This window comes from Nestor notabilis, unplaced genomic scaffold (genome assembly GCF_000696875.1).
Source record: "Nestor notabilis isolate BGI_N333 unplaced genomic scaffold, ASM69687v1 scaffold3308, whole genome shotgun sequence".
Taxonomy (NCBI): Eukaryota; Metazoa; Chordata; class Aves; order Psittaciformes; family Psittacidae; genus Nestor; species Nestor notabilis.
Genome location: NW_009939451.1, coordinates 33300 through 58143, shown reverse-complemented (window position 1 = coordinate 58143; position 24844 = coordinate 33300). Strand labels below are relative to the sequence as shown.

Here is a 24844-nt window from a genome sequence, read left to right as displayed (position 1 = left end):
GACCATTAGTAGATTTTGAAAGGTTTACTTTAGTTCATTACTTGTGAAGTTTTAGGAGCTCCTTATGAAAGTTGCCTTCATTGTTTAAAAGTCCAGAAGGCTTGAGGTTTCTTTATTAGGCAACTTTCTTGTGTTTAGAAATGTGGTGTTCTGAAAATCTGTAGTCAGCTACCCAGAATTTTCTGACAGCTGAAGGATGCCATCACTTTGTATGTGTTACATTTGGTATTTTCAGCAGTCATAAATTCATCTAGTAGTTATTACTGCTTCAGTCTGAGTCAATTTATTTTGTCCTCGCAAAGGCTTCAGAAAAGAAAATAAGCTGTTTGCAGAAGGAACGTGCATTAAAACCTGTGCTAACTTCATTCTGTCATGCAGTACAAAAAATGGGAGAAGGGAGGAGGAGCAGCAGCCATATGTAGCTGTCTGGATGTGTGGGAAAAATGGTCAGATGACCACTGTCTTTGTAACAAAAATGAACATTTGGAGGTTTTCTGTATTTCAGAACTATTTTTTTGTCAACATATTAGAAAATATTCTACTTTCTTCTAGTTTCAGTAGTTTGAGGAGTCTGCAGTACTCTAGTTTGAGTACTGCAAACGAGATACCTTCCTAGCAAATGTAGTTACTCTTTCTGGAACTTCGGCACTTTTCAGAAAGCAAGATGCCCATGTGTAGAACCAGCATTCTTTATATGAAGAAGGCTCATTTCTTAAGGTGCTTTTTGTCATATCTGGATTTGTACAATACTTTAGCTATTGCTTTTTTTCAAGCTTAGAAGTATTTTGACTTTTTAAAACTCTATGGCATTTAAGTAGATAACTGAAGTAGAACAATGTAATAAGAATTATGTGTAATATAAGAAATGGGGAATATAATTCATATCTGGATACCTGTTATATAGATAATTTTCAATATCTATTGGTTTATATATACGAAGATTTTAAAAAGTTGTTTGAATTTGTTTTTTATCTTTTTAATAGCAAAAGCTCTGCCTGAATTTGGTGGAATTTTGGGAATGCAAATACGTTAACTGATGCGCAGACTGTAGACTTCTTTCTTCACTGTAGTTTTAAACTTGTTCTTTTGTTACTAGCCTGTTTTTTAATCTGTTGGCTTTCCAAGATGGCCAGATGCCTGATTATGGTGCTGCCAAGAGCATAATGTAAGTAATCCTTCCCTGTTTGAAGGTGAACTCAGTCATCTCAGTGCATTGCCGCGCAGTAGTGATAGGTAAACTGCCTAAGATAACTCTCATAAATACAATAGAAGTGAGATATCTACAGAGAAAAGCATTCTGGAAGCTTCAGATCTAATTCTAATCATAAAGGTAATGAGCTGTACTAGCCAGATGGAGAATGTATCAACAAAGATTTTGGTTCTGACATGAGAGGTGTGGAGGACCAGAAGCTCTTTGATCACAAATGTACCTTTGAAGTAAGCTTAGTCTATAAATACCCTGATTTGGTGAAAAACCTAATGACGATGATTTTAGAAACACTTAGATGCAATTTAGAGTTTAGTTTGGTTTTTTAGTCCCAAATACATACTGAGGTTGTGACAAAGTTATCACTGTGAAAATTATATAGAAGATAAGAATATAAATTGTTCAAAATATGTAAATAGCTGTAATTGTTTTGTCTGGATCCTGTTGTAGAGAGAAAATGCAATGATCTATGTGAATGGTCTATACTCACAAAAGAAAAGTCAAAAAGATAAGAAAACAGTATTTTGATTAAATCTGAGCAGTTTCAAAGAAACCTGTGGAAAATTCATCTTACAAATAGGGCACACTTATCCCATATGAAGGCTTGGTCTGTATGAAGTCCCAACTTTATTCAACTTGCTCTGAATACAAGTGATGCAGAACACAATCTTTGGGGCGTTGTTTGAAATAATGGTTGTTCTGTGCACAAAGGTGCTTTAACAAGTAAGCACTAACAAAGCCCAGACAACCACTGGAAAGTGCATAGTAATAAATTGCATGGGCTTGTCACCGCCTTAATTTTTTCTTTGTCCAGAGGAGTTACGTATTAGTCAATATAAGTAGGGTGATATGGAAGCAATGACAGTCCTATTTAAATGAAAATAAAATGAAAAATGGAAATAAAATAGGGCTGTTGAGGAAGGTGGCAAGGGCTACCACTACTGCACGTGAGTAAATAAGGCAATTTTCTGTCTTTATGTGAAAGTATTAGAAAGTACAAGGTTATGGCAGTACTGAGTGCCTCTCAACCTGCAGAAGCTGCGGCAACAAAATGGTTGAGCAAAAATAGTACTTGATGGTTTTATTACCCGTTCAAAATCCTCACTTTTGAGGCAGAGCTCTGGATTGAAAAAGGAGACAATTATGTCTGGAATAAGTAGTATCTAAAACCCAGTCTCCTCTTGCGTTTGAGTCTCTGATGTGTCCAGAGCATCCAGAGACATCCTGACCTATGCACAGAGTAATCACTTGTGTAGCAAAACACACAGGAATTATATTCCTGCAAGACTATTTGTTTTAATTTATTAAGGTTGTTATTACATTTCTGAATGATAATGCTATTTGACATGTTAGATTTTCCTGCTATAATGTTTTTGCCTATGATACCCACCTTTTCTTCATTAGTACATAAAGTCACACCCTGCAGCTTGACTGGGAGACACTTTTAGGGAGTGGGAGAGTTGGCCTGGAAAATGTAATTAATTTTTTTCTTTCAACTTTAATAGAGTTCCAATAAAAGTAATAGCAAAGCCTGTGTATTAGGCTGTGTACAGGCTTTGGTAAGTTACACAGCCCCAAGTTGGCAGTAATTGAATGACAGCAACGTAAGGAAATTCTTGGAATATGTTCAGAGCATAAAAATGTGATAGTGAGGCCAACAGCTTTCATCAGGCTTGAAACAGAGATAAAGTATGGTTGGTGATGGTAACTAGCAGAAGGCCTCCCTGGCATAGATACAGCATCCCTCTATCTTCTATCCCACCCAAATACTTTCTGTACTTTTAAAATTGTTGAGCATGCGTGCTTAGATCAGTTAGGTGTTTGATTTTGTTTGATTGTTACTGGTAATATTAATGGTTTCTGGTTTTAATAAGAATTTTATGTAGATACTTTATTTTTTAAGCAATTGAGATCTTTATGAGAAGATAATTAACACGAAGTATTAAAATAGATTTTCTTAATTTTCCAGGGCTTTTCATAATTCATGTGTGTTTTTAATTAAAAAGAAGGCTTTAATGTATAGATTTAATATATGTTGAGTTCTGTAGAGCCATTTTTTTTCACTAGTGTCTTTTGAAAATTTCTTTTAAAGCCCCAAATCAGTTAATAAATGCAACTGAAAATATCTTAATTGTGAATGCACGTCTTTGAATTAAAAGAAATAAGCTTCAGAAAAAGGCTGATGCTATCATTTGATTATGGTTGTGTTGACGTGTTCATTGAACTACAAAATTCACATCAAGACATTTCTAACTCATTTATTTTTCATGCTTCTCACGCGCTTGTTCACATATAGACAAAGAAGTTGATTTTTTTGTAGGATTGTGGGGTTGTGTATTTGAGTCTATTCCTGTATTGCTTCATATAACACTTTGAAATCTAAAATATTAAAGTTGTTAATTCTAAATCTTAATAGAACCATTGTTGGGATAATGATTGCAAAAGCAAAATAATTCGGGGATAAAAACACTTTGTTTACTATTGCTTTTTTGAAGTTAGGATGCTTTTTTTTAAAATGAAAACCAGTTTTTTCAGTTGTCTTGGCTTAACACAGGTAGGAATGGTTGGGATGGCCACTTCTGAGAATGAGTGGCACAGCCATTAACAATGCACAAATATTGGCGGTTAACAAAAGTCACTGGTGTGACTCAGCTTATAACTGTGAACCCTCCACAGAGTTATGTTTTAGTAGCCAAACTCTTTTAAGTATGGAATTATCCAAATAAAATCCAGTTGGGGTGATACTATATTAGAACATGCATTAAAACAGAGGTATAAAGGGAGTGAGTCTGTTCAGAAATATAAATGGGACTACTGAAAACAGTTAACGTGGAGGGGGATCTACATTATACCACTGTAGATAATTGAAAGGAATTTTGGTTGCTCATTGGTAGGCATGTTTAAAATCAACCTTTGAAAATGAACATGTTCAGAAACGACCCAGTAGCAAACAAATAGCGGAGTAATAGTTCCTACAGACCTGGTTTGATACCAAAAGTAGTAAGTATCAAAGATCACAATGGCTAAGATGTCAATCTTTTTTCCCCCCCCCCCCTCACTGCTTTGGTAAGTAAAACTTGGTGGAAGGAGGACCCAACAGCAGAATACCTTTCCTGGAGCACAAGAAGATGTCCTGTGATTTCCAGACATCTAGTATGCTGACATAGAATAAGTAATCATCTCCCTCTCCTACGAGTAACTTGCCGAGAGCAACAGGAATGCTGTCTGTGTTGATATGATCACATCTCATCAAGACATAGACTGGTATAATTTTCATGTTGTTTGCATATTTATCTTCAAAATAGAAACCCAAGTCAGTTCTGAAGCCTGAGTTTTCTCTCTGAATGAACACCAGCGTTTTCAGTGTATGTTAAGAAGCAGTGTGTGGCTGCAATGTTTGTTCAAATGGAATAATGATTTTGTTTTTAAAAAAGAAAAACTAAGTAGCAGTCCTGCAGAAAAGATGTGAAGAAAATGCATGGCTTGTAACCTTAACATAGAATCAATAACCTTACACAATGAGGCAAAACAAGATACCATACTGGGATTGTATAAGTGGAAGATGCTGTGCAAGGCATATAATACAATCCCTCTGCTGTATTTAGCATTAGTGAAGTCTCGGCAGGAGCACTGTGCAATTTGGAGCACTCCAGTTCAAACAAATAGATGGCCCAAGGCAGAACAGCTGGAGGGAAGCAACAAGAATGATCATACACAGAGAAAAAAATGACCTACAAGGAAACACCGAGCAGAAGAGGCTTCTTTTAATCCACATGGTAGGACTGTAAAGAGATGTATATCCTTTCAGTGAAGCAGTGGTTGTCTAATGTTTGTGCTGATGTGTAAGAGAAGAGGCAATGGGAGTAACTTCATTTGTTGTGATGGAAAGAAAGGAAAAACACTGCAATGGAGAATGTGCAGCCTTCCTCATCAGAGGCTTTAGAATCAGGGTGAAAAGGGAGCAGTATCGTGTGTTAGGGCAGGCAGATGAAGGTAGCTGCCTGAAGATCTTCGGAGATCCAGGAACTTGACAGTATGACCTTTGGATTTATTTAGCTCCTTTATTTGAAAATGCCCTGCTGCTTAGGATTTCTATTTGCACTTTGCAAATAATAATACGGTTAGAAGTACCTAAAAATATTTCAGTGAGGATCTTTGTTCTCAGTAGTAACAGTGATTAAATGCACAAGATCTAGGAATGGCACAAGGAGCCCTACAAAGCCAGATCTCGGACAGGATAAGATTTAGTGCTGTGCTGTGGTCACAAGGCCATTCTTCCATGAGAATTTGTTATTCCCTGCTGCTGAGGCAGGGTGTAGAGCAGGGGTGGGTGGTGATTTTCTTCTTATATTTTGTTCTATAGGGTTGTCAGAAAGATGTTTTGCTGGTCTCTGAAGTACTCAGCTGTGCATGGCTGTGTGGCTTTTCACATTCCGTTTGGGATTGTAACAGCTTTCTCACTTGCATGGCATGAGTAAATACACCTCTATTAGAACAAAAATGAGATCATTTGGAGTTTTTTAAAAAAGACAGCTGTTTAAAGCAGTGTGTTTTCAGAGCACAACATAAAAATTGCTGGAAAATTTTGCTTCCATTGCTCAGCCCAAGTAATTTGAATAAGCACTCTAAACTTTCATTTGCTCTGGATAGTTGAAACTAAACTGAAGTGTAACAAATTAAGCTGAATTTTGTCCAGATTTCTCCCTTCACTTTCTAATGACTGCTTATTTTTCCTTTCAAATGTATTTGTAATGTGTAATGAGTTGCCCAAAGAAACAAATCTGGGAAGGGGTGGGGTTTTTTTTCTCCAGATGGTGGTCTAGAGTCAAAGATACCAAAAAAGAATCCCTGGCCCATGATTTGACTTTTGTTAGTGCACTTGAATGTTTTTCAGAGAGTCCTCAAAATGCTCATGTTTTAGGAACACCAATGCTGTTCCTATACTGCATTCTGGTAGATACTCCCCTGTTGAATTTGAATACTGATTAATGTTCTTGTTTGGAAAATTCTTTCAACTAATGATGTTGCTCCAGGCTACTAGTGCAGTGATTTTAGGAATGAGAACCTTCGAACCTTTGGAATAAGACCTCTGATTTTAAGTTTTACTTTTTTAATCTTTAACTGTAATGATGTATCTTTACAGTGATGTGACTGTAGAAATATTTTTTCTCTATAGTAAGAATCTTCTGTTTCAAACAAAACCATTTGTAAAGGGCCTTGACTCTAGAAAGAAGTGGACTGCTGCCAGTGGTTATTCTAGATTGACTGAGGTGTTTTTATCTTGCTGCTTTAGAAGACCTCTACACAGATTTCTAAATTGTCTGGGTTTTTTGAATGTTTTCTGTAGATTGTGAAAGGAGAAAATTAAAAACCTGAGTGTGAATCAAGCTGTTGCTACTTATTTTGTGAACCAGAACTCTCTCATCTCTTTGTGCTTTCTCTTCTCATCTGTACTACCTTGAAATTAGGGTAGAAGATCTTTGGGGCAGGAATCGTTACCCAGTGCTGTGCTGATTGTCTGGCATAAAGGAGTCTTTGTGTGAATATGACTCCTTGTCCCTATCAAAATACAAATAGTAACATTTTAAGATGAAAACATGGTGAGGATGTTGCAGGGGTTTTTGTAGAGTATTACCAACCTGTGAAAATGCAGGGGTGGCATTATACTTTGCATCAATGTATTATTTATCTGAAAAAACCCTTAGTGCCTGTTAACTCTACTAAAAAAATTTAATCAGGCCTGTATCTTATTAATGCCCAGATATATTGAAGCAGCTTTTGTAAAAGATACATGTATTTGCTCTTTGAGTCACAGTGTAGCAATAGAATGGTTTGTGTGGTGAGGTTGAGTTTTCTTACCTAGCAGTTTGAATTACTTTAAACTTCAACATTAACTCTGAATTTAAAGGTTTATGCTACTTGTTTATTTCTAGGATTTTTCTAGAAACCGCCAAACTTGAATGCTTTGTGAGCTGTGTGCCCACATACTGCTTTTTCTGTTGCAGCAGTACTTACCTGGAGTGTATGCCTTGATTAAAAAACCAAACGGGAGAGGGGTGGTGTGGGACACAAGTTGTTTTGTGTATTGCCGAGCTAATGCAGCACAATTTGGATCTGTTGATAACATAATGGGATATATCTTACCTTTATCACAGTCAAGCTGTAACATTTTCTTCCACTTTACCCAGTTCTCAGAAATGCAACACCTCAAATTCCTTTTACATAATTTGCAAATGGATTGTAGAGTTTCCAAAATCCATGTTGGAGCCCTTCGTAAGCAGTAGTAATGATGTTTCTCAGAGAAATTTTTTGCGAGAGTACTAATTTTTTGCACCTTGTTTTACACAATATGAATTACTTACAGATTGATATAAAATTGTGGTGTTTTGCTTCTTTGAATGTGTTTACACTGGAGCCTGATAGATTCAGGAAGACTCAAGAATTTCCTAGAACAAGTTTGTAAAATCATGCTGAAATATTAGTATGTCTTATACTGAATTTTAGGTAGCCTAAATTATCTCTCTGGAGCACTTTTTTCTTCAGATAAATTTAAACTGGGAAAGCAAAGCAAGAGCTGTAACTCAGCCTTATTACAATTCTTACAGTTCACAACCTAATAGCCCCTGTTTTGTCCAGGACTTAAAGTATGAACAGGTATCTAAATCACTCCATTTCAAAGTAAGTCTAGCATACATTTTCAGCTTTAGTTGAAAAAGATCCTGATTTCTTTCCCTCAAAATAAGCACTGCAGATTTGATTTATATAAACAGCATTAGCATTTGAGGAATCTTCAGACTGCATATGCCGAGACTGGATTATGAGAAACAGGATGGCAGAAAATACAGGATTAAGTGAATGGTTTTATTTCTAACCAGCTAAATTCTAGCTCAATTGTTTAACTCGCATCCCAAGTAAAAGAAAAGAAGGGAAGAAAGAAAGAACAATGTAAAGGCAGTATTTTCCAGTTTTGCAGCTGTCTGAATTGGTATGCACTTGTAAATAGGAATAATTTAGATGATTTTTCTCTCCAATATCAAGTGATATGGTAATGATTAATCTGTATCTCACTAGGGTGGTTTGGGTTTTTTTTTACTGTAAAATGTGTCTGCAAATTTGCCTAAAGACCCTGGGCAAAGTATGTTGTAGAGCTGGCTTCCTATCCCTGTGCTGGGGGTGCAGGGTGGTGGGCAGCAATGGGACTGCCTCCCAACAAAAGGATCTAGGGCAATTTTGGTAGAAATCTCAGTGGCTTGGTGACTGCCAGCTCATGTGGGTTGAGGACAGACACCAGGGTGTGAGTTAGGAAGCACAGTGCTGGAGCAGAGAAATGCCGAAAAGAAACGTGGGGAACTTGCAGACAGGGAGAGAGCCTGTGTCTGGGTCCTTGCACAGCTTTACTGTGACAGAGAAACTTCTCATTTTTATCAAAACAAAGTTGGTTTAAAACTGGCAAAACAAAGCTTAACTAATTTTTCAGAGACTGATGTTTAGGTTTATCGTGGTATATGTATTGTATATTTATTTTTTTTTCCACAGAAACCTGCTAATATTTTAGTTATGGGTGAAGGTCCTGAGCGAGGAAGAGTAAAAATTGGTATGTTTATATCTTTGATAAGTCCCAGTGTAGCATTTAAGTTAGAATGTTCTGAAGGTGCAGTTGAACCACGTAAAGTAGTCACTGTAATACTAGTATGTGCCTGGGCACATTGCCTAAATGCTGTTTTCTGAGTGACTGGCCTCTTGATATTAGCCCCATGCACCAGTTCTGACCATGAAATACTGTAGCCTCATCAATACAAAGTGGAAAATGTCATTATATTTTGTTTAAATGGGTGTTTGTGTGGGGTGGGGGATTTTGATATGGGGATGAAGATGACAGCTAGCTAGGGGGAAAGGAGGAGAAAGAAATGGGATCTTAACATTTCCTCCATTTACCCCTGTAATGCCATGACATTATCTTGCTGCTGCTTATAAAATCTAAATAGGGAATTACTCACTGCTACAAACTTTAAATTTTTGTAGTGGAATCAAGGTGGCATTTAGCCTACACCATGTTCTTGAAAGAGTAGACAGTCCCTTGGAGATAAACGCAAGGAATCTTAAAAGTCCAGAAAACACAGTAATCCAGCCAAAATGCTTAGTAACAACTACTGCTAAATGCTAAAACTGGGGTGTACCAGGGTAGGAACACTTTCCCCAACACTTTCCCCATTATTGTAATGTTTTCTGGTGGAAGTTACTGTTCACAGTGAGATGATAATTTGTAAAGCTTTGATTTTTTTTAAATTAAAGTAAATAAATAAAGATTAACTGTAGTCTAACAGTAATAAGCTATACCAGGCTGTGCATTAGCATGGCGGTGCTTTGATAGCAGACTGCTAATGCACAGCCTGCTTATATTTGTTATGGTAATGCAGCCCCATTTGGAAGGGTTTTTTAAAGCTAGTTCATCTTTTTCATCCCTCTGGCTTTCTTTTATGAGATTATTCTTCTGCATTGTTGCTCTGTACTCTTACTGTTTTGTTTATCTGAACTATATTGTTAATCACTAGTGTAATGATTCAGGGCAGGATTTTCTTGGAGCATTCAGTGCTGCTCTAGTCGTTCCCTCACCCTTTGAAATCCAAGGAGCAGATGGGCTGGGGCTGAACGCTCCTGCAAGTCCTACCCTGAAAGTTGTTAATACCCTTCAGAGGTTTAAGGTTGACAGTAGAGATCGAGGTATTCTCTGTACAAAACAGGTACAGCACAGACAGCAGAAGGGAAAATTTCTTCCTACTACCTTATTCTTCATGGAGCGGTTGCTTCCCAAATTGAGAATGTAGTCATCTTCAGGGCATGTTCACTTTCAGCTGTGGTGGTGATACTTGCTGTACACAACTATTTGCTAGTTATTGCACATAGACCACCCATTTATTTCTTAATTTATAGTTTTGAATTCATTTGGGAATAACTTAGAACGCAACTAAATTTAATCAGACTCTGCTAATGGACAGGTGAAAGATTCTGTATCGGACCACCAGTCCTCTGAGCCATCCATTCCCAGTGGGGAAATAGGGAGGGGGACCCTGGATTTCTAAGTGTGTTATCAAAATGTAGATTTTGGGTTTTTTCTTATTTTCTTAAGATACTACCACTACAGGAAAAGAATGCAGAAGTTATACCCATACTAAGGGCTTCCACTTTTCCAGTGTAACTAAGTTTTCTAAAAAATACATAACTGGTATTTTAACTAAAAATAATTTTTATAGGCTTTTTGTGTCATTTTGAGACATAATTTTATTTTCTGCCAACAATTTTCCTTATTTTTTCATAGTTACTAGTGACTTTATCTTGAGTAATCAATATTTTAATGTAGAAAACTGTAAAATGTTTCTCTTTTTAAATGCATTAAAACAATCATAAATAGGAATGCATATGAAAAAAATAAGGATTGTGCAGTCAAGTTACAGACCCATATCTATCTACACTGCAGTTTTCCCTCAATCACTGAGCTATATAGCATCCTTTTCCCTCAGAATGGCTACCCATCTCATTTCATTCGAATCTTCTCAGCAGGTGTATATCCCTGCACCACAGAGTCCCTCTGTCTTGGGATCTGGGGAGTGGTGGGTTGGGAAAGTAATTTGGTGGGGAGAAGGTGCCTATTTTAGTCTCTGCCCATGTTCTCCTGTGTCACTTATATTTGGTAGCTTGCACAGCTTTCTAGGCAGTTGTATACTACCAATTATAAAACGCAGGTTTTAATTATATAATGTCCCCAAACAGAATTTTAAAGTCACAGTCTAAATGGTATTTAGTACTGGTATCTTGGTACTGGAAATACTTCTTGACAGAAAATAAGCAGGAAGGCAGATGCTCTAGGCTTAGTTGCTGGTTTTGTGTGAAGAAAATCTTGCTATAGCTAACTTCATGAGGAGGGAGCTTTTGTGATCTGCACGTATGTATTATAAATCATTCTAACCTTTGCAGAACCTGCGCTTTGCTCATATTTAAAATGTTGCTTCTTGAAAGACCATCCTGTAATAATGGCATATTTTACCAGAGAATACCAGGCAAAATGAGTCAGGATTTACCAGTGTCCTGAGAAGTGAGTCGGTGCGCTTTTTCAGAACAGTGGTTAATTCTTTGTTCCAAATGGCACATGTTAGTAATGATTTATAATGATATACTTTACAGGTGATGATATCCTGTAACTTCTACAAAAGCTTTAAGAAAATTTCACAAAATTCGTATCTGCTACAGAGTCTGTGTTTGCATTTTATTTAGCAATGATGGTAGTGCTAACAAGAAACTCAATTGGTTTGTTAAAAAAAGAAAAAAGTAGTTTTCCTCAAATTTTAAAGCATCTGTCTTTGAATTTTGCAGCTGACATGGGCTTTGCCCGACTATTTAATTCACCTCTGAAGCCTTTAGCAGACTTGGATCCAGTAGTTGTAACATTCTGGTATCGAGCTCCAGAGTTGCTTCTTGGAGCAAGGCATTATACCAAAGCTATTGGTAAGTAAATTGGACCAAAACTTACTATTTTTTTTCTTTATGTAAAGTGTACCCAAATATTGAAGCATTGATAAATAGTACAAAGAACAGTAGCTGAGTTAAAGGTATGTTATTGATTTCTTAAAGAAATGCTCAACTTTGACAAATTGTTCAGTTTATTATGGACTCTGGCTACACATAGGAATGAAATATTTCTGTGTTTTGGCTCCACATGCCTTGTGATGCAGTGTAAGTTTATGTAGCTTTCATATAAGACTTTGATAAATGCTGTTAGAGGCAATACAAAATACGGATGCATCTTTGACCTATTAGTAGAATCCAGATAATGATGATGAGGCACAGTACATTAATTTTATTGCAGAGTTTTTATCTAGTGTAAATAAATGCACTAGGAATGTACAGAATAGAGAATATGCTGGCTGCACTGAAACTAAGCTCTAAAAATAAGCTATGTTTTAGCCTTTCTTTTTCAAAGCAAAAGTGTAAATAGGAATTGCAAGAAGTAGTGACATGTGGTCGGAGTTGTGCAACAGGCTAGGCTGTGATGCTGCATCAGGCATATACAGAGAAAACCCAAGCCTCACAGAACACAGATGCTGGGAGATGGTTATCAGTTAGGTCAGCTTAATGCTGCATCCTGCTCCCCACTTAATTCATAGCTGCCAGTCTGCGTTTTAAGAACTTTGTCATGGCATGGTTGACTTCCCTCCACCAGTTCCTGTTCTTGTTATTTCCCAGGTAGGGGATCACTGGCAGTAAGAGCAGCTGTGATGTAGCACATGAGGAATAGCCCAGCCTTTAGTGGGTGTCAACAGCTTTGCCATGGAAGTGAAATGCTATAGGGAAGAGGACTGGGCAGATTTTCTCTTGATAGCTGGTGTAAAACATATGTTAAAGCCTGACAATCATTTTGAGGGAAGCAACTTCTCCCGCAATGCTCCACTTAATCTGCGTGAACGTGGAGGTTGTATGTCAGCACACGTGTGGCTTCTGTAACTTGAAGCTTCTATTGTTGCTTCTGTAACGTGAAATTCTTTCCTCAGACTTCAGGCATTGGGGTGGTTTTTTTGGTTGTGTGGTTTTTTATTTTTTTTTTTTTTTTTTTTTTTTGAGACCATGTCAGTGTTTTTGTCAGAAGCTCTAAAATGTGTGACTTAATGTATTTGCATTTGCTTTTCTGTTAATACTGTATTTCTTTTGTAGATCAAATACATATCTTTATATGTTCCCTTAAATGGCTTTTTTTTGTTGTTGTATTTGCATGGTCCTTCACTTTACTGGCATTTTCTTCTGCTTGCAGCATGTGAAATTGCATGGATGGGCATAGCCTTTAGTACATCATTTGTTTCAGCATAGATAAAAACTGACTGTATGAAAACACTGAGTAATGGGGTTATGCTCTTTGCATCATTTGCTTTTATCCTTGTTCATGACCTTTTCTTGTTCATTCAGGGTTCAGTGTAGCATTAGTTTATGTAAATTAAAAATTGCATTTGTGTACACTAGGAAAAAAATCAACAAAACTGGGAGAAGTCAGGCTGTCTGATTTTGCAGATTGGGACACAGCAGTTAAACAGGGTTTGGGGTTTCTTATTTTAAATAACGGTATGAAAAAAAAGGGGTGAGGTACACAGGCATGGCCTAATTTTTCTTGTTAATTTTTCTGCAAGATTTTATACATAGCATTTGGCTTATCCCAATATCACTGCTTTTCAACTTGTATTTTTTAGGTCATTTAATACTTATTAAACCCAGTAGCTGATAGAGAGAACACATTTCTTGGCTGGGACAGTATGGCAGTGAATGGGCAAGATATTGGTTGGCTTTTCTTCTTTTCTTGTATATTATGCATGGACACTTACCCAAAAAGTTTCCTCCTTTTTTTTAAGTTGTTACTCAAATTAACTTCCAGTAAATGAGAGCTACGCTTTAAAAACTCCACAAAAAACTTGTATGATACACTCTCAGCTCCTGTGTAGTTACTGAATTGTGTTGCACTTCTGCAATGGAAACTTGAAATTTTCAATGCAGGGACCTTATCTCTGATAAGGTAAAAACTAACATTCTACCTCACTGAGATGCTTTTGGAAAGATTAATTTGATTTTTTTATTTCTGTTCTTTTTCCAAGATATTTGGGCCATAGGGTGTATATTTGCAGAGCTGCTAACATCAGAACCAATATTCCATTGTCGACAAGAAGATATCAAAACTAGTAATCCTTATCACCATGACCAGCTGGACAGAATATTCAATGTAATGGGATTTCCTGCAGGTACATGCTGTATTTATTTATTTTCACTGCTGTTCAAAGAAAGATATCTGTATTGCTTTCTTTGCAAGTGAAGGTAGCAGCTGATAGAAGCAGCAAAGCTGTTCAAACACGATCTTTATATCATGAGTTATAAATCTGGCATCTAATGGTCATATTAGCTATTTTTCCTATTATTGACAGGATTATCTTGTGTATACATGCACCAATGTTTTATAATTTTAAAAGATCATGTTTAATGGTGGATGATTAAAAATCAGAAGGAATATTTCTGTATTTCTTCAGTACTGATTACAGATTTGGCAAGTGACTGGTATTGAACGTGATGGTATGAAACCAAGCAAACATCTATACATTTAGTGAAACTATGCAGATGTTTAACTCATGATAAATCAAGCACAGCATCTTGGAAGTAGGGGAAGGTATTTTTATTTTTCCTGGTAGAAAGCTTGTGGTATAGAGAATATTTCTTTATTCCAAACCAGAACAAAGAACTGGTTGCATGAACCAAAACAAATTACAATGTGGGTATCACCTATTGCATTTTCCCCTCAGTGTTGGTCATATCTTGTTTCTCTACAGGCTGTCTTGCATCTTTTCAGTTAATGCTTCGTCTTCTAGTGTTTGCCTGATTGCAGATGTCAGAATAACAGAGGCCTTATTTTTACTTTTTGGTCATCTTTCTCCTCACTGCTTGTGTTCTTTGCTGTTCTCCATTCACTATTAATATTTTTCTTTACTGTTCTGGTTGACTTTCTTCTTCCTATCATATGAACATTGTGGTCTTTATATGCTTTTCTTCTTTTGGGTTTTACATTGTCTTTGCATAGCTTACATAAATCATAGAATCATGGAATAGTTAGGGTTGGAAAGGACCTTAAGATCATCTAGTAAGCACTTAAAGTCCTTCTAGTCCCACCCCCCCTGCCATGAGCAGGGACACCACACACTAAACTGTGTCGCCCAAGGCTCTGTCCAGCCTGGCCTAAATGACACTCTCATTGTTTTCTGATTGATTTAAATAATCCTTTCTAATGGTCTGCATTTGATTTTTAAGGGGTTTGGTTCTCAGCAAGAAATATTACTTTCATTTAATTGCAGCAATTTTTTTGTCTTTTAATTGACATTTGTCATATTTGAAAATTTCACATGCCTTTGGGTTAGGGAATTTTTTTTTTTGTTTAAATAAACAATAATTATTTAACCTTATTTATTTATTTACTTAATATTTTTAAGCTCCCAGTGCTCTGCAATTGTGATAAGACTTAGTAGAGCTTTGACTTGAATCAAACTACTTGCCCATAGAGCCTTTTCAGGAGTTACAGTGCATAATACATTTGAGGCCAGGTGCTGGTAGTGCATTTTTTGTTTTGTATTTAAATCCATTTCAGGCTGTGCATACACGGAGAAGTTGAGATGAAATAGTCTTTGAGTGTGCAACTGTTACTATTTCTTAACTTTTTGTTGGCTAACAGCATTTCTTTTAGTTTGAGACAGCAGAAGTTTATCCAGTACGTCTGGGCATATTCTGCTAACTAAAGACAATGCTGTCAGAATGGAAAATCACTTAGAAGGAGACAGTGCTTGTGGGAGTCTTAGGTGCTCCTGTCCTGAGATCCCGACTCTGTCTAAATAAATTAACTAACAGTCCGGAAGGGTGCAAGCACAATGGCTGATATGTTTTTCCTCTGTGTTGTCTTTTGGGCATATGGTGATCTTCACTGTGGCTTGCAGCTGCTTTTTACAGTTCTTGAGTTAACCAGCACGCAGCTGGAACCTCTTAGGTGTTGGTAAGATTTATTGTGAAGAGGTGATAAAGGATTAGGAGCCATGGAGCAGAAAGAACTAAGTAACCGCAAGGTTAGAGAAGCAGACTTTAAAACAAAACATCTAAAAAAACAGGGCTACAGAGATACTTTGAAAGCCTTTGTTTTCCCTGGGTGGGGAAAGGAAAAGATATTACTAATAAGTATTGATTTTGCAGATAAAGATTGGGAAGACATAAAAAAGATGCCCGAACATTCAACTTTAATGAAAGATTTCCGGAGAAACACGTAAGTCTGCTTTGAGTTGAGCTTCCTTAAGAAAGCATAATTTACTTCTCTCTCCTACACCATATTTCTTGTAACTCAGGTTGTTTTCTATGTAGATGCCAAACAAGGACTATGAAATGGTTATGATTTAGATTGTGAAAAGGAGAATTGTTTGTCTGCTGAGGTAGTGTGAATCAGAAGAGTAGCCAGGGACAGACTCTAAATGGTGAAGTGGCAGGTGTGGAATAGGTGATGCCAGTAAGACCCCACACAGCTCTGAAGATTGCAATGCACAATTTGTCACAGCCAGCTCCAAATCCGTGGTACTGGAAATGATTCTTCTGTAATAGCTGCATAAGAGATCTGGTAACCTTATACTGCTTCCAGCAAACAGTGGGTGTAATTGTCAGCTTATGAAGGCTAAAGAAAAGAATACTTTTCAGTTTTGCTGTCACATTGCCAGAGTCTAATACCTGCACTTAAGACCCTGCCTACCCTGTTGCCTTGTTCCCATGCTGAGGGATTTGGGGCTGTACTGTTACATAGATTTCTTGCATCTGCCATGCTATTGCAAACATTTAGAAACCTTATTTCTGAGCTTCTCTTCTAAAAAGTGAATTTGTGAATGTTCTTAAAGCAACCTGTACTTTGCAGGAGAGTGTTAAGATGGGTTTAGTATTTATCTTCATGACTGGCATTAGAGGTACACAGAATGCAACTGTATAGTAGTAAAATTGCTAAAAGGCAGTTTAAATCCAAGTGATAGTTTGCTGTATGCATGTGGGTTCAAAGTGTACTTTTTGTGTGGAAACAATGTGTTTTTACAAGCATGTGAGGGAGAGATGCATTTCTGTATTGTCTGATTTTTAAGCAGTCTTCAGTGTTTGTAGTTGTGGGTTTTTTCCCTGCTTAGTGGGTTAGCAATGGAGACTAAATGGTTCTTTTTATTATGAAAGCTTTGCAGTGCTGGTGATTTTTATATTAGAAATATCATGGTGTTTTTCCTTTTCTAGGTATACCAACTGCAGCCTTATCAAATATATGGAAAAACATAAAGTTAAACCAGATAGTAAGGCATTCCACTTGGTAAGTTCCTGCTATTCCCACCTGTTCTCTCTGAATGGACATTCTCCTTACTTTGATGTTTCCAACTTTAATTAAATGCTTTCAAGCTAGAATTGTAAGGTAAATATGTTATTGGAGGGGGCAGGCAGGGGTGGGGGAAGAAAACAGGAAGCTTTTTAATCTTGGAGATGAGAGAAATCAACTGGAGAAAAGGGAAGATGGTTAAGAGGCCTGGGTGTCTGAGGACCATATGGCTTTTGTTCAAGTCATTGGAAGGTTTACCTTCTCTGATCAGATCTAAAAGTTTTTAAGCAGCTGTCTTTTTTCCATTCAGTTCTTCTTCATCCATATAAATTTTGGAATTTATCCTTCAGCCAGACCTGCTCTGGAAATACTCTTTTTGTGGCATACTGCATGAGCATTTTTGAATGGGCAGTTCCAAGCAGATGGGTTATATTGCAACTGAATATCGATTCTAAAATAGTCTATATTCAAGATTCAGCTTAAAACCAAAAATACAACTAGATGAATAAGTAAACTTTGCAGGAATTTACCTAGCAGTTGTACCATTTGGCATTGTTTACTGTGAACTTTCTCTGCTCTCTAAAGTTAAAAGTTGGTGAAATACTGGAGATGCTTACATAAGCAAGGAAACTAGTTCTTCCTGGTAGAGATTTGGGATTGTTGGTGGATTTTTGTATCCAGGCACAATGGAAGCTGCTGAGCAGTCTATATGTTTGTATGTAACTCATAAAACGTTTAAGTTCATATGTGAAGAACTGAAGTGCTCGTAATTCAGGTTTTACCATGTAGCTATTTATGCAGAGCTTCAGAAATGCATTTTTAGTACTTACCAAGATGTTCTTATGTTATAGTATGACAATACATACTTTAAAAAAAATATTTGACATAGCGAATTGTTTACATCTATTGTAAATGTGCCAGAACTAATAATTACAGGACTAGTAAATCCAGAGATCGTTGTCATTGACAGAAATGAAATGTTTTAATTTCCCAGCTTGAATTAACCAGACTTTTTTTCTCCTCTTTACTTACATTTGTGCATATGGTCCCTTTCCACATGCAGAACTGATGTGTTACCATGAGACTACTTTGGCTTCTTCCAGCTTTTGCAGTTTACAGGGTTGATTTTTTTTTTCCCCCGACTTTCACTTTCCTGATTTTTATTTTTCTTTCCTACTTACTTATTTATGTCCTAGAAAATGGGTATATGCAGCTGCTGATCCTCATTAACTGAGTGATGCTTCATCTTCCATTTGTCTGCTTTGGTCCATATGAACTAGCATTTGTCCCATTCACTGCTGATACATGAAGTTTACTGCATTTTTATTTTGTTATTTAAATTATTTTATTTTGTCACGTGGAATTTTAATTAAACAGTTTTTTAAAAGAAAGTATTTGTAATAATAAGTGAAAGACTCACTTCTGTGCTGGTATCTGAACAAGGGGGCAAAATAAGAGTATTGATCGCCTGTGTGATAATGGTTGCATGGTCGTTAAACTTTTCTTGTGGTTTCTGTTTTCTGTTGCTGGTTATGGCCAAGTTTGCTCACATCTTGTCAGCATGTGATGGACAGCTTTATACAACACAATTGCCAGAAATGATGCCAGAATTTTGCAATATTTTTTGATAGTGATTTTTTTTTTTAGCATGTTGGCAATTTTCTCGGTTTTTGCCTTCCCTTTTTCTGTCTCCTGGGGTTGCTTTTTGAGCTATTTGAAAGAACAAGAATTGTTCTGTTCAAACTGATATTCTACAAAGATCACATGCAGACTTGGCTGAAATAACTTAACTGTGAGTCCTTGTTATGATGTGAAAAAACTGGATTGATGGTCGTAATACATATTTATTATGTTCTTAATTATGCCATTAAAACTGACAGCTGAGGAGAGAAAATGTACTTTCCTAACTTTAGTTCCCTGCAGCGAGGAGGCCTGCATTGTGGTTGTGTACGCTCACTTAATAGCTAGTGGAAGGAGATGACCACTTGAGACACAGCTCATGATACTGGATCTCTATAAAAAGGAGAATTTAATCCCATGAAAATATAAATAGCAAATGTAAAATGAGTATTACTTGCATATGTAGCTTCTGCATATCTTGTTAGATCCATGAGTTTTTAAAAGCTATAGATGGAACGTGTAGCATTTCTTTCAAAGATCACTGTTTCTTACATCATAGTATAGTTTTGTTTTGGACACTGTATCCTATAGTGAAACATGAAGACTTGCCTGTTTCTGTGCAGCAGGAGAGGCTGAGAGCTGGCATTGTTCAGCCTGGAGAAGAGAAGGCTCTGGGGAGACCTTGTTGTGCCTTTCAATATGTAAAGGGGGCTTAAAAGAAAGATAGGGAAAGGCTTTTTAAAAGCAGGGCCTGTTGCGATAGGACAAAAGGTGATAGTTTTAAACTATAAGAGGGGGAGATTCAGGCTGGATGTAAGGAAAAAATTTTTTACGGTGAGGGTTGTAAAATACCCGCACAGGTTGCCCATAGAGGTGGTGATGTGCCATCCCTGGAGACGCTGAAGGCCAGGGTGGATGTGGTTCTGGGCAACCTGATCTAGTTGAAGATGTACATATTCATTGTAACCCAGACTGTTCTATGATAAATTCTGCTGTTAAGTCATGGAAACTCTTGGAATGTTTTTATTAGAACATTTGTGACTGAACTGAGTGTCCTGGGCTTTGCAGGTGTTCTTCAATGGGAAATGAAGTTACTATTTTAACAAGAGATAAGAATGTGGTTATGCCATTTATGGTTGTGGTTTTGAGTTCATACGCATTTGTATCAGCATGTCTTTCAGGGAAATGGTGAAGTTTCTGTAAACGGTTTTGGTAATGCAGAGCTGTTCATCTTTTATTTTTGCAGCTTCAGAAATTGCTCACTATGGATCCAATAAAGAGAATTACCTCAGAACAGGCTATGCAGGATCCCTATTTCTTAGAAGATCCTCTTCCCACTTCCGAGTAAGTGATCGGTTTATTAACCTATCGGTACATCTAGAGATGCTTTATAAATGCATGCTTTCTCTCTGCTGTAAATGTTTGTGAATAGTGAGCCAAATACTGTCTAACAACCAAAGAAAGCTGTAACCACAAAGATGCCATTTGTGGTTTTTAAAATTAAGTAGCATTCTTACTAATCTCTTGCTTTATGGAACTTTGATCCTATTAGTCGCAGTACTAATCTTGTTACTCACTGACAGGTTGATGATGCATGCTACAGATCTTTGTAGACAACTGCTAAGTGCCCGTAGGTCCACTCGCTGCTCCAGAATGCCAGATGACATTATCTAATTAGTTTACATTTTTCTGTCTTAGCCTTTGTTGTAAATTTAGCGGGTGGGGAAGTCAACTCTGTGTCTCTGTGCTGTCATCCCGAACAACTTAAATCTATTTTCTGTAGGCACTCCTCTGTTTGCACGGGGACTTTTACAAAAGGAAGAAAATTCAGGGACAGTGAATGATTTCATTAAAAATTAAGCCTCCTCCCAAAAGACTAGCCAGAAAGCACGATTGCATGTCCTTTTAAGAAAGCTATTAGTGCTATTAGTACATCCTGTGTATGATTCTTCACCATTATCTAGGGAAGAATTTATAACATATGGTATGTATATTTATAAGCAATTAATTAAAAATTAAACTATTTCATTAAACCCTACTAGATTATTTATAACAGTTCCTGACCTGTCTCTGTGATTTAATGTTGTCATGTGAATGATTTACTTTTGCAGAAACTGCATTTAGGACAGTCTTTGGGTTTTTCTTGACTTTAGGTTGGCATTTTAATGTGAATACACAATGAGTAATGCTAACAGGTGTACAGAGACTTGATTATAAATACGTTCTACTGATTAAGGGTGGGTAAATATTAGCCTGCACTAGCAGTAGCAAATTCATGTGGACTATGAGATAACAAATTGACAGATGAAATTTCTAGTTATTTTTTAAACTTTGTTCAAGGTGGTTTTATTATTGGTTGTTGGAGTTTCCAGGAATATTTTTAGTTAGTCCTGAGATTGTGAATTGCACAAAAGCTGGATTAAGATAGCTCTTCGTGCCCTTACAGATATCAAATGGGCCGTGTACCTTTCCAGCCAACAGTTTGGTCACCAGTTACAGAAGCCCTGGAAACTATTATGAGTTTAAATGAATGTATAAGAGGCAACTGAAGATTAAAAATAAATATCAATAGGTTTACTAAGTTTAGAATATGATGAAAGTAAGATGGGAAAAGCTTCTCCATTATTTATGGGCTGTGGCTCAGGCAGCTTGAAAGTAGCATGGGTGACATGGATGACAGGTCTAACCCTTCTGTTCTAATACAGTGATAAATAGTCTTTTTTGGGGGGCAGTGTTTTTGCAGGTTGTCAAATCCCTTACCCAAAACGAGAATTTTTAACAGAAGAAGAGCCAGATGATAAAGGAGACAAAGTAAGTACTGGAAGAACAGCATCATCATCCTTCACTGGCTTTCATGCTATTTCCTGTTTTCATGTTATTTCATGTGCTGCTTTTGAGTTGAAATTTTTCTTTGTGTTTAAACAATTGAGAAGAACCAGCAGCAGCAGCAGGGCAATAACCACACTAATGGAACTGGTCATCCAGGGAACCAAGACAACAGTCACACACAGGGACCCCCACTGAAAAAAGTGAGAGTTGTTCCTCCTACCACTACCTCAGGTGGACTTATTATGACCTCAGACTATCAGGTATTTATTCTATTCATATATTGGGTATTTGGTTCTCAAGTTTACAGCAGTGTTTTTTTAAGCTGAAAGAGTAACTTTGTAAATGTCACTGTATTAACTGGTATTTTTTGGTATTTTCAGATCCATTTAGTTGGTGGTTTGCCTGTAAATTGATATGCTGATGCTCTTTAGGTTAGCAATATGGAAATCAGGATCAGATATTATTACAGTTACTGATTTATTACATTTATATTAGAGAATGCCGATTGTGAATCGGGAGCCTGTTGTGCTGTGCTCTATACCATTCCCTTTTTGAACAAACCTGTAATGGCAGGAGGCAAAGGATATTACAGTAAACAAGCTGTAAAATAAGAATTTGAACAAGAGTTTTAGTGGGGCAAGTGAATGGGAAAGCAGTATTTTGGATGATGAGCAGAAAGACCTGACATGATGCTGTCATGGCCAAAGGAGATTCCAGATTGAGTAAGCCTAGTATTATAGATCTGAAGAGACTGCTGAGGTGGTGCTGCTCAATGAGTGAGGAAGATGAGGAGTGTAGGAAAAAAGCTTGAGGAAAACTTGAAAGCTAGGTTCCAGCCTTCCTGCATTTGAGCTTGTGGTCAGACATTAGGAAATCAGAAGACTCTGGAGCAGAAAAATATCTGAAAGTCTCCCCAGGGAATAGTACCTGAATTAGTGAGTTTGGATGATGTTATTCCTGGAGACTGGGGAGAAGACTATTAAGGACACAACCTTCAGTTAATGCAAGCTAAGAAACCTCAGAAGAGGAACAAGGAATGATACGCATAGGAGCAGTTGTAGAGGGGGTAGATTTTGGAAGCCTGGGGAATAGATTTCAAGAGGAGGCATGCTGGTGGAAATGTTAGCCTGCAGGAGCTATTACATACTGGTTCACATGGAATGCATAGTATAGGCCAGTTGGAAGAGTGTCTTGGATGAAATCAAAAGATGGGAAAGTCAGAAATTACTGTCAGTGTTTTCAGTTAAAGATGAATATCTAACATTGGATCCTAACATTGGAAACCCACTTAGCTATGCTTATATTCTGTAGCAAAACTTAAAGAATGGTGTCAGCAACACTGCTGCTGTCAACTTGCTTTTCACAGTTTTGACCCTGTTTATGGGGAAACACCAATGGATTTTGAAATCTTGCATTTCAGAGTTTGTCCCCAAGAGTATCAGATACCCTCAAAGACTGTGTGGGGGCATTCATTACGCTCATCCCTATCTAAACCTGTATACTTCCAGCATTGAGCAAAACTTGAAAGCACTGAAAATGTAATACAAGGTAGTTTTCAGGAGTTTTATTGTGAGGCTCTTCATATAGTTCCCAAGTGCCTTTGCTCAGTTTATCCTAGGACATCAATAGCATATCAGTTTTCAAGTCATTGTCCTTGAACGATGTAAATTTTTAGAGCTGTTTGAAACATTTGGAGCAGTGGCCAGCCTTGACTGCAGTGCTGCAGTGTGGGGTGCCTCTAAGTATAAACATCTTCAGTTGTATTATGCATCATAGAGCACTCTTACAGGAGCTTCACCCCGTTCAATTTGGCAAGCTGCAGTCAATTGCTGGTTTGGCCTTCTAGCTGGCTCCTTCTACCACTTTAGTTCTGTGTGTGTATTTTTAAGAAGGCAAATGCAGCTGTAACTCTTAATCTCCCCTCATGTTGAGTCACATACCTAAGCAAATTGGTGCAGAGGTTGCAGGTACTGTGTCAGGGAGCCACATTTACATTCTCTATTTAGATGCCCTTCACCTCATTTTGCTGCTGCATCTTGGCATTTTAAACAAACTTCAGCTTCTACTTCTGTGAGCAAGAGCTGAGGATTTCTAGATGAGAAGTCAGAACACTCAAACTGCCTCCGCAAGAGCTGCCATTGGTTTGTTTTCAGCTCATGCTCATCAGAACTTTTGAACTCTCAGGTATCCATCCCAGGACTGTAGCTGGGGGCAGCCCTTGTCAACAACCATCATTTCAGAATACTTTTGCCTTGAGACAGTGATGACTGCTCCTTTGCTATCTGAGGAGCTCTTATTGGTAACATGACTGCTCCCAACTAATCTTTTTGCTGTATCTCTAGTAAGCAAAACACCTGGTTTTCAGAAAGAACTAAACAAATCTCTTCCCCAGTCTTGCAAGACTGCAGGGAGTAGGTTTGTTCTGGCACTTGGAAAACATGGTAATCAAAGGGAGGAGACCTGAACTTGCTGGCAGTAGGATAAAAGCAGTTTAGAGATGCCTATTGGTGGTTTCAGGTCTCCCTGAAAAAAATTCCTTACATACTTTGCTTCTGAGCCTGCAATTTGAGGAGATGGCAAACAAATACTACAATGCAGCCCTCTGTTTTAATCAAACACCTGCTCCTTTGTTCTTCTTTTAATTTGCTCAAATTGCCTATATAAAGCTTGTGAAGAAGGATTGCCATCTCCTGGGCAAGGCATACTAAGACAGTTTGTCCATCCACTCAGAAGTTGAATTACTTTCTGCAGAGCAAGTTGACCTTGTATCCTTTTTTGTCATGCATAAAAATAATAGACACAGGGCACAGAGGCTTCCTTGCCTTGTTGTTTAAATATGCAGTGTGACACTTCTAAAGGCAATGGGATTAAACAGGCTGGAACAAGTCCACTACTCCGGGCTTTTGCTCATGATAACCCTCTGGGTGCTTAGTGGTATTCAGGAAGGACTGGATGTTTGTATCTGTTCTTAAACAAAAGGCATCTGTTGCACTGGGTGTCATGAAAGAATCTGGTGATTTTTAATTGCCTCTGTCTTAAGATCTATTTTAGAAGTCAGGATGCAGAAAATGTTCACAACTGACCTGAATAGTCAGTTTTTAAATCACTAAACTTGTGATGGTTTCTTACATGCAGGAGCCCCTCTTGGGCAAAAAGAATATTTAGAGACTTTTTGCTCTCTGAAGTGCATCCACATTTGTTATGTGGAGATGGGTGACCCAGAGCTGTGGCACTTGTGTTGATGAGTGACTTAGTCCATCTCTTAAGACTGAAGACAGACGTCACAGAAGTTCAGT

The 24844-nt window shown here is 37.4% G+C and overlaps 1 protein-coding gene across 1 annotated transcript in view; it reads left to right on the top strand.

Moving 5' to 3' along the window:
* The window catches only part of CDK8 (cyclin-dependent kinase 8), a 50022-nt gene that overhangs the window by 22319 nt on the left and 2859 nt on the right, over positions 1-24844 (top strand). Inside the window, exons 4-11 of the mRNA XM_010019849.1 lie at positions 8744-8801; positions 11576-11707; positions 13837-13980; positions 15962-16031; positions 17024-17096; positions 19966-20063; positions 21452-21530; positions 21653-21808. Of these exons, the coding sequence (XP_010018151.1) occupies positions 8744-8801; positions 11576-11707; positions 13837-13980; positions 15962-16031; positions 17024-17096; positions 19966-20063; positions 21452-21530; positions 21653-21808 (810 nt within the window). The remainder of the gene's footprint in view (positions 1-8743; positions 8802-11575; positions 11708-13836; positions 13981-15961; positions 16032-17023; positions 17097-19965; positions 20064-21451; positions 21531-21652; positions 21809-24844) is intronic.